A 17,803-nucleotide genomic window follows, 5' to 3' on the forward strand; every position below is an offset into this window, starting at 1 on the left:
TTCCAGATCTCACTTCCATAAAAAGAGCTGGAACGCTTGAGCCAAAATTCTCAATATCCAGGATGTAGAAGATTTCACTATTACTAACATTTACACTTTCTAGAGCGTACACAGCGTACATACTGTAACTGCGCCATGCTCAGATTTCGCGGAGAGAAAGTCTATCCAAACTCTTTTCCTGACCCATAAAATGATCTGCCAACAGAAGAGGAAGATGAGAGTCCACCCATTGAAGTAGAACCACAACTTTACCCGCCATTACCTACTGCCCAGGCTGTAGAGAAATACCCCCATCATAATACTGACTGAAAAGACCTTCAGCGTCATTCTGGAAGAATGTTCTGAAGCTCCAGAAACGGTAGCCTGACCACGCTCCAGAGTAGAAGAATGAACAAGTATTGAGTTGCCTCTTAAGACCAGACTCCTGGAGCTGAGGATGGAAGGCACTGAGCCCCCCAACCCGACAGCCCGGGATGTTTGGTGGCCATGAGCTAGTCCAGCAAAGACCGAGGCATGCCTTTGAAAAGAGAAATCTCGCCAAGCCACCAAAACATACAGAACAATGCTTGAGGAGCCTACCAAATTGGAGCCCTGAGATACCGGGAACCACCAGAACAAAAGCGACAGCTGTAGTATTATAATGGGAAAGCAAGCCGAAGTTCCCAGTGGAGTCAGCAACATGGATCCTAGAACCTGTACAGAATCCCATACTCTTGGTCATGGTGACCGAAGAAGAATGCAAACCAGAGACTGTGACCCATCGCCCTAGTCTCTGGGAAGAAACACAGTTCTCTCCTATATGAATAAAAATATCTCCCCGATATACCTATAAATAGTACAGGAGAAAAGAGCGCTGTGCTAATTCGAAGATTCACGTCCAAAGAACTGAGGAAAAGAAACCACCCTTTTCGTGTCGGTCAAATGGCCCGATTGGAAGACGTCCGAATCAAGCAGTCAGTCAAGAAGAAATTAGGTGAATCGCCTGGTAGCGCCAAAACGCTACCACTGCCCACATTTTCTAAAATGTTCATGAAGCCTTGGGTAGGCGAAATGGCATGTGCCAAAATCGAAAGCGCTGCTCCAAGAGAGGCAAGCAAACCTAGTGCCGATTCGGAGTCCATAGTGAAAATGTAAATATTCTCCCAGTTTTTCTGCAGAAATGTTTAACCCTGAGAAACTAATTCAGCAGAATGGGATCCAGCCTGCCCAATGCCCCTGTCTTGGGCACCATGCAGTAAGTGGAACAACGTCCCTTAGTTCCCGAAAAACTACAAGAAGTGCCCTGAGGACCAGTAACACTTAAAAGGGAAACACAAAACACAGAGACTCCAAGAACGAACCGGAAGGAGAAGGATGCAAAATTGCAAGCATCCTGAAAAATGTGCACAGCCCCCTGACCTGATATTATGGCGCCTTCTCCCTCATGAGAAAGCCTGAAGAGTCATTGGAAGAAGTCAAGATCCCCTCAGAATGAAGTGCAGAAGGTCAGAGAACGGCAGGATGACAACTGTAGGATCTGTAAGAAGAAAGAAATTCTCCTAGGAAAAAAATCAAGTTTTGCAATGTAAAGAGGAGTATACTAGAACCATGAAAACAGTACTAACTCCATGCAACGTGAGCGAAATACATATGTCCTTTAAAGTGAATACGTACTAGACGCAATCAAGATGCTGCATCTACCGCCCCGTGGAAAACAACAGGTAGCAGACAAAGCTCACATCGCTAATGAGAGCTTCGGGGAACATAAGAACATAAGAAATGCCTCTGCTGGGTCAGACCCGAGGTCCATCGTGCCCAGCAGTCCGCTCACGCGGTGGCCCAGCAGGTCCAGGACCTGTGCAGTAATCTTCTATCTATACCCCTCTATCTTCTTTTCCAGTAGGAATTTGTCTAATCCTTTCTTGAAGCCCAGTACCGTACTCTGCCCAATCACGTCCTCTGGAAGCGCATTCCAGGTGTCCACCACACGTTGGGTAAAAAAGAACTTCCTAGTATTTGTTTTGAATCTGTCTCCTATCAACTTTTCCGAGTGCCCTCTTGTTCTTTTATTATTCGAGAGTTTGAAGAATCTGTCCCTCTCCACTCTCTCTATGCCCTTCATGATCTTATAAGTCTCTATCATATCCCCTCTAAGTCTTCTCTTCTCCAGGGAAAATAGACCCAGCTTCTCCAATCTCTCAGCATATGACAGGTTTTCCATACCTTTTATCAGACGCGTCGCTCTCCTCTGAACCCTCTCGACTAATGCCATATCCTTCTTAAGGTACGGCGACCAATATTGGACGCAGTACTCCAAATGCGGGCGCACCATTGCCCGTTACAATGGCAGGATAACCTCTTTCGTTCTGGCTGTAATACCCTTTTTGATTATACCAAGCATTCTATTCGCTCTCTTAGCGGCCGCTGCACACTGTGCCGTCGGCTTCAATGTCATGTCCACCAATACCCCCAAGTCCCTTTCCTGGGTACTTTTATTTAATAATATCCCTCCCATTGTATAGTTGTACCTCGAGTTTCTGCTCCCCACATGTAATACCTTACATTTCTCAACGTTGAACTTCATCTGCCATCTCATCGCCCAATCTTCTAGTTTGTTCAAGTCCCTTTGCAATTCTTCGCATTCCTCTGTAGTCCGAGCTCCATTAAATAGTTTAGTGTCATCCGCAAATTTTATTATCTCGCACTTCGTCCCTGTTTCTAGATCATTTATGAAGATATTAAATAGTAGCGGCCCGAGCACCGAGCCCTGCGGGACGCCACTCGTGACCCTCCTCCAGTCGGAGTAGTGACCCTTCAGTCCTACCCTTTGTTTTCTACCCTCCAACCAGTTTCTGATCCATCTATGTATGTCACCTTCCACATAGCGCGCGCTCCTCCGCGGGTTTGATAGAATAGGTAACTGCACAGCCCTTCCTGTCTGGTCGGGGGGTCCGCCTAGCATGTGCCATGAGAAGATGGTGACAGGAGAAACCAGCATGATAAGCATGGAAATCTGAAGTCCAGGCCCTCTCAGAAATATAGAAAGAGAGTCCTGGCCGCAGGAAGATGCGAAGTGTTATTATGCCCATAGAGACAGCCCGAACTTGGAAACTGTTAGAACTACCTTTAGGCATATATATCCTATGTCACTACCAGACACATGCAGCGTAGCACAGAGGCCCAAATAAGAAGGACAGTTACCAACAAAGGCTCAAGCTGCAGGGACCCCAAGAGAGACAATGAGATATCCGTGTGAAATACAGGGCACTATCTTACTGCTGATCTCATTGTGCTGTGAGTTGCCCTATGTCGACCCAGTCCGGAGACAAACCGAGACTGGGTGATCTAGCACAGGTCAGAGTCTCTCTGGTAATCCCCTTGAGTGCTAACCCAGAGTCAGATTAATCTAGCAGCTTCCTTCAAGGGAATACAACAGGAACACAGACATAGACATATAAATCTGCCCAAGCTTGTCCCAAAGCTGGTGAAACACGTACAACTTGTCTGAACCGGAAAGGAGAGAAGCCACAGCATACCCTGACCAAGTCAGCTGTAAATAAACTACCGGAACGCTGCAGCTCTCCCACCATCGCCGGAGACCCAAGCGATGTGGCCACTGCATCAACGCTCCTAAAAACATAGTCAGATTCAAGCCCCACAAAATTTACCCTGCCGCAGCCTGCGTAGAAAGAAAATCAGACTCGGGGGAAAAAACATCATCTCATGCGCGCTGCTATAAACCGGCACCTGCACAATCAGCTGCACATGGCCGTGACAAACACCGAAGAAAGAGAGCCTCGGAATAAACAGGACTACTACTGCTGCAGTGAAACTCAACGAGGAGAACCAGTGCGAGCATAAAATCGCACTGCTACTGCCGCGCTGTAACCAACAAGGAAACTAAGTGCGTGCATGCAAAGGGCGGGAAAGTCCCGGCTCCCTCAACGGATTTCTAGTCATAAAACTTAGCCTCAATAAAATATCCATTCCTTAAACGTATGTTGACCGAACCCACAGTACTAAGACTCCCAAACAGAACCTGAAGTTCAAACAACAGTGAAAAACATACATACTCACAAGCTTGTTGTTAGGGCCGATTGAAGCCAGTTAGAGCTGGATGTGCAGCACTAACAGAGCAGAATGTAGCAATTGTGGTCTCCCTTTTTTTTTTTTTTAACAGAGAGGGGAAAGAATAAAAAAATCGAGACCCAGTCAGACCCTCTAGCAATGGAGGGAGGGTGAGGCAGGGACCTGGTGCGGCCCAGGTGTAACCCCTTAAGCCGGCACCATTCAGCTGGACAGCCCTGTCTCACTGAAGAGAAAATCTCAACAGGAGAAATAGCACTGTCAGCTCACTGAAGAGAAAACCTCAACAGGAGAAACAGAATGGCAGTCTCACTGAAAAGAAACTGCAACAGGAGAAAATAAAGTTCCAGTCACAGCCAGAATCCAGGACCTATTCGAATAGCGACCATCACCTGCTGGGAGACAGAGCATACTGGAGATACAGGAGGAGTGCCAGCTAATAGGACCACCTGTTAATCAGTTTCTCTATCTCCGCCTGCTGGTAGATGTGTGCTATCCCATTGGTCTCTGGATTCATTTGCTGCTGTTGCTAAGGAAAATTCTATTTCAGTAGCAGAAAATTAAGAAGTACCCCGAAACCAATCATTAATATGTCTCATTTACATGCCATTGCATACCACTGAATATTAAATAAGCTTTTTTTTTTTTTTTTTTAAACTTCAAGGCAAATCACTTCTTGAACGTTTCTCTCATTCAGTTCGACCCGGGAAGGTTGGACCCAAAATGTTTCTCACAAGCTTTCTCAAGGGTCCCCCCCATTACAAACAATGAGGTCCACTCTACCTCAACATTTAAACCTCTAGGTTCTATTGTATCTAAACAGTATATCCACTGCTGTTCTTTTAAAATTTAAAGCTCTCTCCAAATTTCCTCCCACCCACCCCTGTTTAAGCTGCTCAATAATATGGTGGATATACCATTTAGATACAGTAGAACCTAGAGCAGGGATGGGCAACTTCGGTCCTTGAGGGCCGGAATCCTGTCGGGTTTTGAGGATGTCCCCAATGAATATGCATTGAAAGCAGTGCATGCAAATAGATCTCATGCATATTCATTGGGGACATCCTGAAAACCCGACTAAGTTCTGGCCCTCGAGAACCAGATTTGCCCACCCCTAACCTAGAGGTTTAAATGCTGAGGTAGAGTGGACTTCATTGTTTTGATAGCTCTACCCAATGGTGTGCAGGGGATATCAGCTGTTTGTTTCAAATTAACATATTTAAGTGTCATTAAAGACAATGCTATCTTGCTCTGAAAATCTAGCAACTCTGATGACATTGGTGGCTTCGGTAGAGTATAGTGCTTTATTTAAATCCAGCTTATATAAAATTCAGTCTATACTGTGCTTGTGACTTAGAGGGTGGGGAAATATAGAATAAAGGACCGATATAAATGTTTTGCTTGTAGGAGGGACCCTTGAGAAAGCTTGTGCGAAACATGTTGGGGCACACCTTCCCAGATCAAACTTCGGGTTCTAATTTACACATCCAGGAAGGGAGAGGGATAGTATATAGGGAGTCCCAGTGTTCCCTCTAAGCGGGCGGGTGTTGTGAGCAAACTTTTTTCACTGTGAGCTAAAAATATCGGGAGCCAGCAAGTTATGAGCCAAATAAATATGTTGTCAAAGTTGCTGATACATGAGGACGAGGTATTCAAAGGAATTTTAGGCCTACACGCTAAATTAAATAACGTTAAATAATATTTTTAAGAACACAGAAATTGTAGGGATGAAATGATATCTTAATAAATGTTTTACAACAAATGTAGTTATGTCTGTTACATCCATATGTGTAAACTGTAAATTAAAAACAGTCCAGAAGACAATACGTTTGATGCTTTCAATTTCTAGACCAGTGTTTTTCAACCTTTTGGGCAAAGGCACACTTGTTTCATGAAAAAAATCACGAGGCACACCACCATTAGAAAATGTTAAAAAATTTAACTCTCTGCCTATATTGACTATATATAAAGTAATTCTCTTGAATAGGAATCAAATAAACACAAAGAAAGTATTTTATAATTACTTTATTATGAAATAAAAATTATAAAAATTATAAAATACTTTATTCAGTGCGAAACCTGGGCCTGTTTGGCTGAACACAAAGCTGATATTCTGGCTGGAATGGAAGAAAGACACACACGTAGCTCTTCGTCAACAGCTCTCAGTCTCTCTCTGTATTTGGTTTTTATAGCATACAAAAATAGACAAATATACCCTCCATCCTTTTTATTAAACCACAATAGCAGTTTTTAGCGCAGGGAGCTGCGCTGAATGCCCAGCACTGCTCTTGACGCTCATAGGCTCCCTGCGCTAAAAACCACTATTGCGGTTTAGTAAAAGGGGACCATATTGTAAAATATAGACAGCAGATATAAATTCAGAACTGTGCATAGTAAGTGAAGGGAAGTTTTCATCTCTGGGAATTTACCCAGTTAACTATTAAGTTATTTGGGCAAATTCCTTTGAAAACTGTGGTAATACTGCCTCCACTTTGCTAAATTTAAAATAAAATCATTTTTCCTACCTTGTCTGGTGATTTCTGGTTGCACTTTCTTCTTCTGACTGTGCATCCAATCTTTCTTCCCTTCTATCAGCCTGTATGCTTTCTCTCCTCCACACCTCATTCCCTCCCCCAACTTTTTCTTCCTCTCTCCCTGACCTTTCTTTCTTTTTTTCTGTTTCTCTTCTTTCCTTCTGTTTCCCTGCCTGCCCCCTTTCTTTCTTTCTCCCAGCCTCCTGTCCAGCAGTAACTCTCTTCCCTTCCTCCCCTCCCAGAAGCATCTCTCCTTCTTCTCCTTATCCAGTAGCAGCTGTCCCTTTTTTTCCTGGCCCAGCAGCTTCCCAGATTCCTTTCCCTCCTCCCCTCCCAGAAGCATCTCTCCTTCTTCTCCCTCTCCAGTAGCAGCTGTCCTTTTTTTTCCTGGCCCAGCAGCTTCCCAGATTCCTTTCCCTCCTCCCCTCCCAGATGCATCTCTCCTTCTCCTTCTCCCTCTCCAGTAGCAGCTGTCCCTTTTTTTTCCTGGCCCAGCAGCTTCCCAGATTCCTTTCCCTCCTCCCCTCCCAGAAGCATCTCTCCTTCTCCCTTTCCAGTAGCAGCTGTCCCTTTTTTCCCCTGCCCAGCAGTTTCCCAGACTGATAGTGGTTTTCTCCCCTCCCAGCAGCTCTTCTTACTTCCCAGCGCAGCGATTCACGAAGGCAGCCTCGGGTCCTTTGTTGTGTCGCGCCGCCTCTGAGGAAAGAGGAAGTTGCATCATCAGAGGCAGCCGCAACTCAGCAAAAGCCCCGAGGCTGCCTTCGTGAATCGCTGCGCTGGGAAGTAAAGGAGAGCTGCAGAGAGGGGAGAAAGCCACTGTCTGAGGCTCCCCAAGATCTCTCCGGCCCAGCGCACGCTTCCGATGCTGATCTTGCAGAAGTTCAAATGAGTCAATCTTGCCGGTCCTGCGCTGTGACGAGAAACTTGTGCGCTGCGTCCTAATATTTTGTGCGCCAGCACACGCCAGCGCAGCTTAGCGGGAACACTGATGGGACTAGTCTATTAACGATTTAAAAGTATTATTATATGGTTTTTTGAATATACTGAAATCAGGGGGGAGGGAGGTGAAAATGATTCTCATGTATTTTATTGATAGATGCAAGTGCTGTTTTTTTCAAATAACTTATATGAATTCTTGTATGCACCATTTTTCGATTGAAAATGAATAAAGATTTTTTTTTAAAGTGCAAAATAAATTACTATTAAGTTAAATATAAAACAAGATGGAGCCAGTGATGATTTGACACGTAAAGCTTGATGCTATGAAAGTTTGAGCGGTGGAGTGATGCTACTGAGGCTCAGAAGAAAAAATAAAGCTGGTTAGAAGGTTAATTTACTTGAGTAAGCAAGTTAATGTTGAAGCAGAGGGTGGAGCATGGGTGGGGTTAGGAGAGGACCTTGCCCTCCCAACAAAAAAACGTTCTGCGAGCACCCCTGCCATTGAGTCTCTCTCACTTACAAAGCCTGAAAATTTACACAAAATCTTGAAGCCCATATCCAACTGTCAGTTTACCCCCTGATTGCTCTCTAAGGCTTCCCTTTATGCACCATGGATTTCCATGCTTTATAACAGTGTTCTTCAACCTTTTTATACCTATGGACCGGCGGAAATAAAATAATTATTTTGTGGACCGGCAAACTATTAAGACTGAATTTTTTTTTAAAAACCACAACTATCGCCGCCCTGTCCCCGTGAGCTCGGTCCCACAAATCATCTGATCCCATCCGCACAAGCCTCAAATAGTTATGATTTTATATTGAACATATTTTATTAAAGTATAAAAAGAAACAATATTCTATACAATTGTCATTTTATAAATACAAATAATACAGGGCAAAGATCAACAAAACCCCTGTCTCCCCTTCCCTTCACATATATAATAATAATAATAATAATTTTATTTCTTATATACCGCCAAAGCCATAGTAGTTCGAGGCGGTTTACAACGAAGAAGGGCTGGACAATCAGCGAAAATGGTACAATGTTACAATCAGAGAAAATAGGTGGCAGAGAAAAAAAATGGTACAAACAGAGAGAAAAAATAGAATAATCAGCGAGCAGTGGTGCAATCGGCGAAGGATGGTACAGTCAGCAAAGATGGGTACAATTATGGCAATGAAAAAAAAATGGTACAGGGAAGAAGGTCAAGACAATCTGCTTAAAGGACATGTTGAGATAGAAGGGGCCAGGATGGGCATAGGTGATCCCCTCTACTATCAAGAAAACTGAATAAGCCAAATTATTACAGAATGCTACACAAATATCATGTAACAGAATACCAGTCACACATGGCAGGAATGGTGTTAGGGGAGTGGAACTAGGGCAACTGCCCCCTGGTCAGAGAGAGCCCTAAGCCAGTTGGAAGCTAAAGAAGCAATGCCTGGGCTTTGCATTCCCAAGTTATGTCTAACATCAGCTCTAGCAAGATACATATTTCAAATCTGATATATTCTAATCACAAGATAGAAATAAAATTATTTTTTTCTACCTTTTGTTGTCTCTGGTTTCTGCTTTCATTGTCTTTTCACTCTCTTCCATCCAGCGTCTGCCCTCTGTCTCTTCAGTCCAGCATCTGCCCCTTCTATTCATTGTCTATCTTTCCCTGCCATCTCTCCTCCTGCCCCCCCTCAATTTGGTCTGGCATCCATCATCTTCCTTCTGTTCCCCTCATGGTCTGGCATCTTTCTTCTTCCCTCCCCACTGTGGTTTTTAGTATCTCTCTCTTCTCATTTCCTCTACTCAGATCTGATATCGTTCTCTCCTCTCTCTTCCATTTCCTTTTCTTCTCTGGTCTTCCTTCTCTATTTTCTGCCTCCATCTAAATTAAATTCTTTCTTACTATTTAGTCATGGTTCCCTCTTTTCACTGTGTCTACCCACAGCTTGTCACCCCTTTCCCTCACCCCTCCATTATCTTACTAACTATTTTCTTCCCCCTTTATTTATCTCCTCCTTCCATCCAGTATGTGTTCTTTCCCCATTTCCATTCAGCATCTGCTCTCCCCTCCCATCTGCCTTCTGCTCTCTCTCCCTTCTTCTCACTTCCATCATCTGCCCTAGAGAATGACACAGTGACAAAATTCATCACCGTTCCCGTGGATAACCACGGGAAACCATCTTCATGTCATTCTTTAAAGAGAGAGGGAAGAATCAGAGTATGAATGGCCACAACCACTGACCCACAAGCTTTGCTTTGAAGAATGCTGGTGTAGAAGGACTGAGGTTGAAATAGACACTAGAAAATGACATGGGATTATTTCCCGCGGTTATCCGCGGGGACGGGAATGGTGATGAATTTTGTCATCGTGTCATTCTCTAATCTGCCCCCTTCTCTCTCTCTCTCTCCTCTCCTCACTTCCATCATCTGCCCCCTTCTCTCTATCCCCCCCCCCCACTTCCATCATCTGCCCCCCATCTCCTCACCTTTGCGGATCACTTTCTTTTCCCTGAGGGTGGCTCATGTCAGAGGGGAAGCTTTGGCCGAGCAGAACCGCTTGCAAGGAACAGTGTAACTTACTTGATGTCAATGCCGGGGCCCGTTGCTGTTTGAAGAAAAAAAAAAGTGGAAAAAAGGGACCTGCAAAGGTGAGAGGAAGGGAGACCTCCAGGACACCTGCTCTTTGCCCTCCTTCAGCAGCCCAAGAGTCTTTAGGCTAGCAGCAGCTCTGTGTGCTTTTAACTTCGGCACAGAGCTGCCCCTAAGCAGTAGTTTAGCTGCAGTTTCATGAGGAAGCCTCGGGGCCTTTGCTAGGCCGGCCCACTTCGATGATGCGATGTGGGCTGGCATAGCAAAGGCCCCGAGGCTGCCTCATGAAACTGCAGCTAAACTACTGCTTAGGGTCAACTCTGTGCCGAAGTTAAAAGCACACAGAGCTGCCGCTGCTGGTCTGGAGGTGCGGAGACAAAGGCAGGAAGCATACGCAGCAGGAGTCCCGGCACAGTGACGGCAACAGGAAGTTGCAAGTCAGCTGACGCTGGCACCTTTCGTTGCGGCGGGGACCCGAATCCTTCGGACCAACAAGATATTTTTGTGGACCGGCACCGGTCCACAGACCAGCGGATGAAGAACAGTGAAGAACAGTGCTCTATAATACTCCTCATTTATTGTGATTTTTTTTTGAGTGCAGAATCGTAAGCAAAGCCTGGCTGAACACACTTACTTTGGGATTAAGCTCTGTTCCTTAAACTGTCCCGTTCCCAGCTGACCTTCAGAGCCGGCTCCCCAGCTGAAGACGCATCCTCGGCTGCACACAGCAAGCGAATGCTCTTTCCCACAGCTCACATGAATAATGCTCTGTGCTTCCAATGCTTGAATTTGGCCTGTCGGGAAGATTAAAAAAAAAAATATGGAGCATATCGATTTAGATTATGAGTTATCATGATTAAGAACTACTTGGCAGCACTATTGCCTTTTTAGGAATATATGGTGATTTTATATCATTTTCATGTATATAAACCCTCTACTGTCCACAAACATTTTAATAATTAGACTTACAGCTCTACCTACATTAAATCATATTTGAGAACATGAAATTTTTTTGCTGGATTTTGTGTTAGCTAAACTAAAACCAGTGATCTCAAACTCGCGGCCTGGGGGCCACATGCGGCCCGCCAAGTACTATTTTGAGGCCCTCGGTATGTTTATCATAATCACAAAAGTAAAATAAAACAGTTTCTTGATCATATGTCTCTCTAGCTATAAATTACAATATTATTATTAAGACTTAGCCAAAAGATTTATAAACTATAAAAAGTTTTATCTCATACAAAATTGTCATTTCTTTAATAAGACATTAACTATTTTTTTCTGAGTCCCTCCAAGTACCTACAAATCCAAAATGTGGCACTGCAAAGGGTTTGAGTTTGAGACCACTGACTAAAACATACCCCCAAGGGCACACTACCATCACATTTGTAAAATCTTCCTAAAAGCCAGGTGAGAATCAGGGATGCCCTATGTCAGAGTCCTAATCCCACCTTTAAAAAATAAAAAATCCCAAAAAGGTCACCTATAGTTGGTGTACAGCAATAAGATGAATAATAAGATGAACACAGGCAACAAACATTACAGCAGTAAAAAATATTCAAACAATGCATAGTAGAGCATAGTGCAGTGTCCCACAAACTTTTTTTTTTGCTCCAGCACACTAACAGAGCACAGGGAAGGGCGGGAGAGAAATGCTGCTGCTGCTGCTGCAAAGGGAAGGGCGGGAGAGAAATGCTGCTGCTGCTGCACAGGGAAGTGGAGGGGACAAAGAGGGAAAGGGGGCCTGGGAGCAATCTTGGTTTGTTTTGGGGGTAGGGGAGACAGAAGGGGGCCATGGAGAGACAGAAAGACAGACACACAGAAAGACAGCAGGGAAAGAGAGAAAGAGAGAAAAGACAGACAGGATGCCAGAGAGAGAACCAGAAAGAAAGAAGGACAGACAGTGGGAGGGAGAGAGACAGGGGCAGAGAGAGAGACACAGAAAGTAAGAAAGAAAGACAGACAGACATATTCTAGCACCCGTTAATGTAACGGGCTTAAACACTAGTCTCATTATAACAACTTCAAGGGACCTGGAAAAACAGTCCGTTATATCCAGAGTCCGTTATATCCAGAGATGCATTTTTTATAAATTTTATTTAGGGCAACTTGAAACAATGTAAATCAATGAATAACAGTCACCGCACAACATCAATAACAAAACTCAACAAACTCAACAAAACATTGGTATGGCACAAAATGATTGCAACCCAGAATACTGTACTGGAAAGAAAATATTCTGTCATTTTTTTTCTGGGTTGCATTTTGATACTATATAACCGGCATGCCACATGCCTTGTAGGTGGAGCCTGCATGTCCGTTATAGTCGAATAAAACTACAGCTAAAAGCGGCTCTGGGAACCAAAATAGTTGTCTGTTATATCCGAAAGTCCATTATATGCAAGTCTGCTATATCCGATGATTTTCTGTACATTTATAATGGCGCTCGGCTAGGACCAGCAGACCTCGTCCCCTATAGGCGAGGTTCCGTTATAAGCGAGTCCGTTATAACGAGATTATACTGTACCTGCTACAATTTTTCTTTTACATATTTGAGTAAATGTCTACCTGATCCTTCAGACACTTCCATGACATGATCATTTGGAATAATTCATCTATTCTAATTTATAAAAATCAAATTGCACCTGGGTAAGAGAAACCCGCGTAGAACTTATGTACTAAATGGTGAGACCTTGGTTAGGACCACGGCGGAACGCGACCTAGGGGTGATCATTAGTGAGGACATGAAGGTTGCCAATCAAGTGGAGAAGGCTTCCTCCAGGGCAAGACAAATGATGGGGTGTATCCGCAGAGGTTTCATCAGCAGGAGACCTGAAGTTATGATGCCGTTGTACAGAGCCATGGTGAGGCCTCACTTGGAGTACTGTGTTCAGTTTTGGAGACCACACTACCGAAAGGACATGCTGAGGATCGAGTCGGTTCAGCGAACAGCCACCAGGATGGTCTTGGGGCTCAAGGATCTCACGTATGAAGAAAGATTTAAAAAATTGCGGCTGTACTCACTTGAGGAAAGAAGAGAACGGGGAGATATGATTGAAACATAAGTACATCACGGGACGCATCGAGTCAGAAGATGATATCTTCTGGCTCATGGGACCCTCGACCACCGGAGGGCATCCGCTGAAGATCAGGGGAGGGAAGTTTCATGGCGACTCCAGGAAGTACTTCTTCACCAAAAGAGTAGTGGATCATTGGAACAGACTCCCACTCCAGGTGATAAAGGCCAGCAGCGTGACGGATTTTAAGAGAAAATGGGATACTCACGTGGGATCTTTAAGGGAGTAAATTCAGGGGAGGGGATACTTGGAATGGGCAGACTTGGTGGGCTATAGCCCTTTTCTGCTGCTTTTTTCTATGTTTCAATTAATTGGTCTATATGGAAAAAGTGTAACATATGGTATTTTAGTCAATTATGAACTAATAGCACTTTAAAAACCTTTGACCAGTTTAGAGACAAATTTCACCTACCCTATTCTCTGTTTTTTTAAATGGCATCAACTTTCTCTAATGCTACTAACCCAAGATTTACCTAAAACACATAATGCAAGTTTACTTGACTCTTTATTTTCTGAAATATAATATATCCTCTCACCTAGCATCTTGCATTTATAAAACTTTACAGCTATTGAAAAGAAACTTCTGTATCAGCACTCAAAAAGTTTGGAAAAAAAACCCAGAATCAACTTTTTCTCCTCATCACTGTAACATATTTTGGTCATGAGGTCCCAGATCTTCTTGCTCCTCTGCTATTACGCAATTGTTATTTTGTACATTATGGATACTGAGGAAAGCCAAGTTATGTAACTCTGCAAATATTGACTTATGTTGGTCATGTTGCAAGGAAGTTGGTACTTTTATGCATCAAATTTATTATTGTGGCAATCTTCAAATTTTCTGGACCGACATATGGTCTAAAATACAATGCAAACTATTCTTACATTCAAGGGCTCCTTTCCCCTGGACACAATGTATAAGTCATTGGCTCTTATTACACATCTCTCACATGTGTAATAAGAGCGATCTTATTACACATCTTATTTCTATAACTTTAAAAACTTAATAACTGGAAACAATATCTATTTATCATTGCTCATGTGGTGGAATTGAGTTTTACAAAAAAGTAAAAAGACAACCTTTCTTATAACTCTTTAAATTACTATTTAAAAATCAGAAAATGGACAATTCTCAATTCAGGAACAATTTTCTTTATTTAATTTTTGGTACTTTACTATATAAAAGTATGCATATATTTGTTTTCTTTATATTAATGAATCTTTTGTATTGTAACAATTTTAGATTCAATAAATATTTGGGGGGAAAAAAAGAAAGGAAAGACACGGGTGACCTCCTCTTAAGATATGTCACCTGGCTTAAAAAGCACTTGGCTTCCATATACCACGTTTTCCCACAAAATTTCAGTCTTACAGATTATAAAACAGTGTCCAGAGAGACAGAACCAGCAAAGCAACACCATAATCGTTTTAATAATAATTTAAAAAAAAAAAAAAAGACACGAAACTTCTTTTTAAACGCTAGATATCATAATATTTTCCATAGGGCAAAAGGCGCAAAACGCAAGAATTTTACTAGTATGGCTGAAGTGTTCTCCCTGAATTACAATACTGCTGGAGTCAACATGTCATTCCGATAAGGAATAAAAGCGTATTTAAACCAACAGAAGATAAGTTATGGCACAGGACGCATAAACGAAACTGAAAGTGCGTAGAACTCTGGAAAGGAAACGAAACGAAACTGCGAGTTAGGAAGAGAGGCAAATCAGCTCTGCGGAAGACACACCTCCTGAATCCCTCGGTAGATCTCAGCCCCCATGAGCCGAGGCTCCCGCTATCGCTCCCCTCCTCAATTACAAGGTGTGCCCGCACCGTCGCGCCATCTACCGAGGGCTTGCACCATCCCATCACCGGTGGAGTTTCATCCTAGTCAACCCTAGGGGTCTGCATCCTTCCCCATTTAATAATAGTATAAATCTTTTCAGTTCTCACAAACCTTATTTTAGACATACAGTTCAACATCACACTACATCCCCACAACGAGCCTTATCACAAACAGACTTATACGGCACTATTTATAGTCTTATTCCTGGAATTATCACCGTGTAACTTAAATCCCAAAATTTAATTCCAAGATTCCAAGCTTTAGAAAATTTTTTCTATGTTACACCTTTGGATCCTTATCTGGTGTTACTGCTTATACTTTAGACATAGACAACGCTTTTGAAGATAAGTACATATGCTTCATTAGTCGGTTTTAAAAGTATAAAAAGCGTTCAAAATCAATATAAAAGCATTGAGTATCAGCTATTAAAATTTAAGCCTTGACCAATGAGGAGGTTACACACGAGTCTCCCCTTTATGAATCATAACCTTTATGGGAGGGAGGAGGGGTGTTTCTGAGGTCTATAGCTAAAGTATAAGCAGTAACACCAGGTGTAACATAGAAAAAATTTTCTAAAGCTTGGAATTTATCACAACAGACACATTCAATAATAATGCTATACAATACAGCACAATATAACATGAAAACAAGTACTGTATTATCAACTTATCCAATTCAGTCTGACACTCAGCCCTGCGGCTCGGATACTTCCGCCATCTGTGAGCGGAGGCTTCCGCCCTCACTCCCCAGGTCTGGAGGGGGGGCGGAGGGACTTTGCGGTTGTTCGGCTCACCTCGCTGGGCTCCGCCGTCCTGGCTTCTCCTGCCCAGCTGTCCTCGCCGATTGTGGCCGCAGGAGGTTACAGTACCATCCTCCAACAGAAAGAGGCAGTGTCCGCTACCGCACGCTACCTCCCGCACCCGCTCCCCGTGCGGCAATTGGCGCAACCCCACAGCCTCCCCCGGGGGCTCATCGGCCAGCCCCGGCCAGCCCGATCCCCACCAATACATCAGAGACAAGTGAAAAGGCTCCAACTGCTCCCAAAGAGCTTTCCCCGCACAATGCCACTCTCCTCCTAAATCCTTCCCCTTGCTTAGTATGACTGAGCGAGCAGAGCCCTCCTCTCTGTCCCCAGCCACTTAACGCGCTCCAAATCGATTGGATTCGGTTTCGTCGTACATAATTCGATGACCGGTTTCACCTATTAAATCTTTCCGTTTGATTGGCACTTATTGCTCACAGTCCTTCTTCTTTGCCACCCTCCTAAAGTAACTTTAGTACAGTACTTCCGTGCTGCTAGCCCTTACCAGAATCCGAGACAGGGTCGCACAGTTACATCTATAATAGGAACGTGGCAACATAATAATTGATACAGGGAATTTTTTTTTTTTTTTCATGGAATAGGCTGATAAAAAAAAAGTGCGCACCTTTACTTGCGAATACTGTCTCAAGAGAAAAGATGTAAGTAAATACGAGCATAAGATTTGCCAAAATTGCTGAGGCATGAGGCTCATCAAATCTTAACAGCCCAGAACTGAGCAGGGGTGTCTCCTAGCTGCAAGGGCACGGGGCTCCTTGTGGTATGGGTACCCAGGACAATTGCCCTGTTTGCCCAACCCTAGTGCCAGTCCTGCAGGTAAGGGTAATTTGTATTGTGTTTTGGCACTCCCAATCATTTTGAAATGTTGGTGCCTATGTCAAAATTTAGACATTTTTTTGTGTGTTTTGTCATATGTTGTGATCTTCTGCTCAAAATGGTCACAAACTTTGGGCCCTCTAAACTTCTGCATATAGTCCAGTCTATAGTAAGTAGTATAATGGGTACACCTCATGTCAAAATGATTGACAGCTCTCAGAGATAAGGATCGACCAATCAGCGTTCACTTCCGGGTTAAGCCCCACCCATTGTCCCACCTTAGTCTCTGCCCATGGTCCCGCCCCCACCCATGGCCCCGCCTTAGTCTCCGCCCATGCCCCGCCCCTCCCATAGGAATGAATGGTGGTAGCCCCACCCATGGCCCCACCTCCCACCCATGGCCCCACCCCACTCTTCACCTAAGCCCCGCCCCTCCCATAGGAATGAATGGTGGTAGCCCCGCCCATGGCCCCACCCCCACCCATGGCCCCACCCCTCAAGCCCCGCCCCTGTCCCTGTCCCCACCCCTCAAGCCCCGCCCCTGCCCATGACCCCGCCCCCCTCATATCCCGCCCCAGAAATGCACTTTTGATGACATCACCGGAAATGGGAGTACCTGCCCCTACCGGAAATGCACTTTTCTGATGACATAGGCGGAAATAGGGTTAATGACGCGGCGGAAATGTAATGTAATGTAATGTAATTTATTTCTTATATACCGCTACATCCGTTAGGTTCTAAGCGGTTTACAGAAAATATACATTAAGATTAGAAATAAGAAAGGTACTTGAAAAATTCCCTTACTGTCCCGAAGGCTCACAATCTAACTAAAGTACCTGGAGGTAATAGAGAAGTGAAAAGTAGAGTTAGAGGAAAAATAAAAATAAAATAAACATTTTAACAAGACAGCATTGATCTAAATACTTTGGAAGGTAGAAGAGAGGAGAGAAAGGAATAGAAGCAGAAGGGGGAGCCGTTGAACAGTAGAATTCTGGAGAAATTTAAATGATAGAAATAGAACAAAACAAAGACAAAAGGCAAAACAATAGATAAGATTAAAGATAAATCATAAGCTGAAAAGAAAAATAAAATAAAACTTTGTCTTCAATCCACGGTTTCAGCGTC

The 17,803-nt window shown here is 43.7% G+C and overlaps 1 protein-coding gene across 2 annotated transcripts in view; it reads right to left on the minus strand.

Moving 5' to 3' along the window:
- The window catches only part of LOC117367044 (probable E3 ubiquitin-protein ligase HERC6), a 139,247-nt gene extending 123,096 nt beyond the window's left edge, over positions 1-16,151 (minus strand). The window contains exons 1-2 of one of the 2 annotated variants that reach the window (XM_033959258.1): positions 15,836-16,151; positions 10,760-10,919 (exon numbers count right to left, since the gene is read on the minus strand). In XM_033959258.1, the coding sequence (XP_033815149.1) occupies positions 10,760-10,919; positions 15,836-16,052 (377 nt within the window). In that variant the 5' untranslated portion in view covers positions 16,053-16,151. The remainder of the gene's footprint in view (positions 1-10,759; positions 10,920-15,835) is intronic. The other variant, XM_033959251.1, reaches the window with a different exon arrangement.
- Between the last annotated feature and the right edge of the window lie 1,652 nt (positions 16,152-17,803).

This window comes from Geotrypetes seraphini, chromosome 1 (genome assembly GCF_902459505.1).
Source record: "Geotrypetes seraphini chromosome 1, aGeoSer1.1, whole genome shotgun sequence".
NCBI lineage: Eukaryota > Metazoa > Chordata > Amphibia > Gymnophiona > Dermophiidae > Geotrypetes > Geotrypetes seraphini.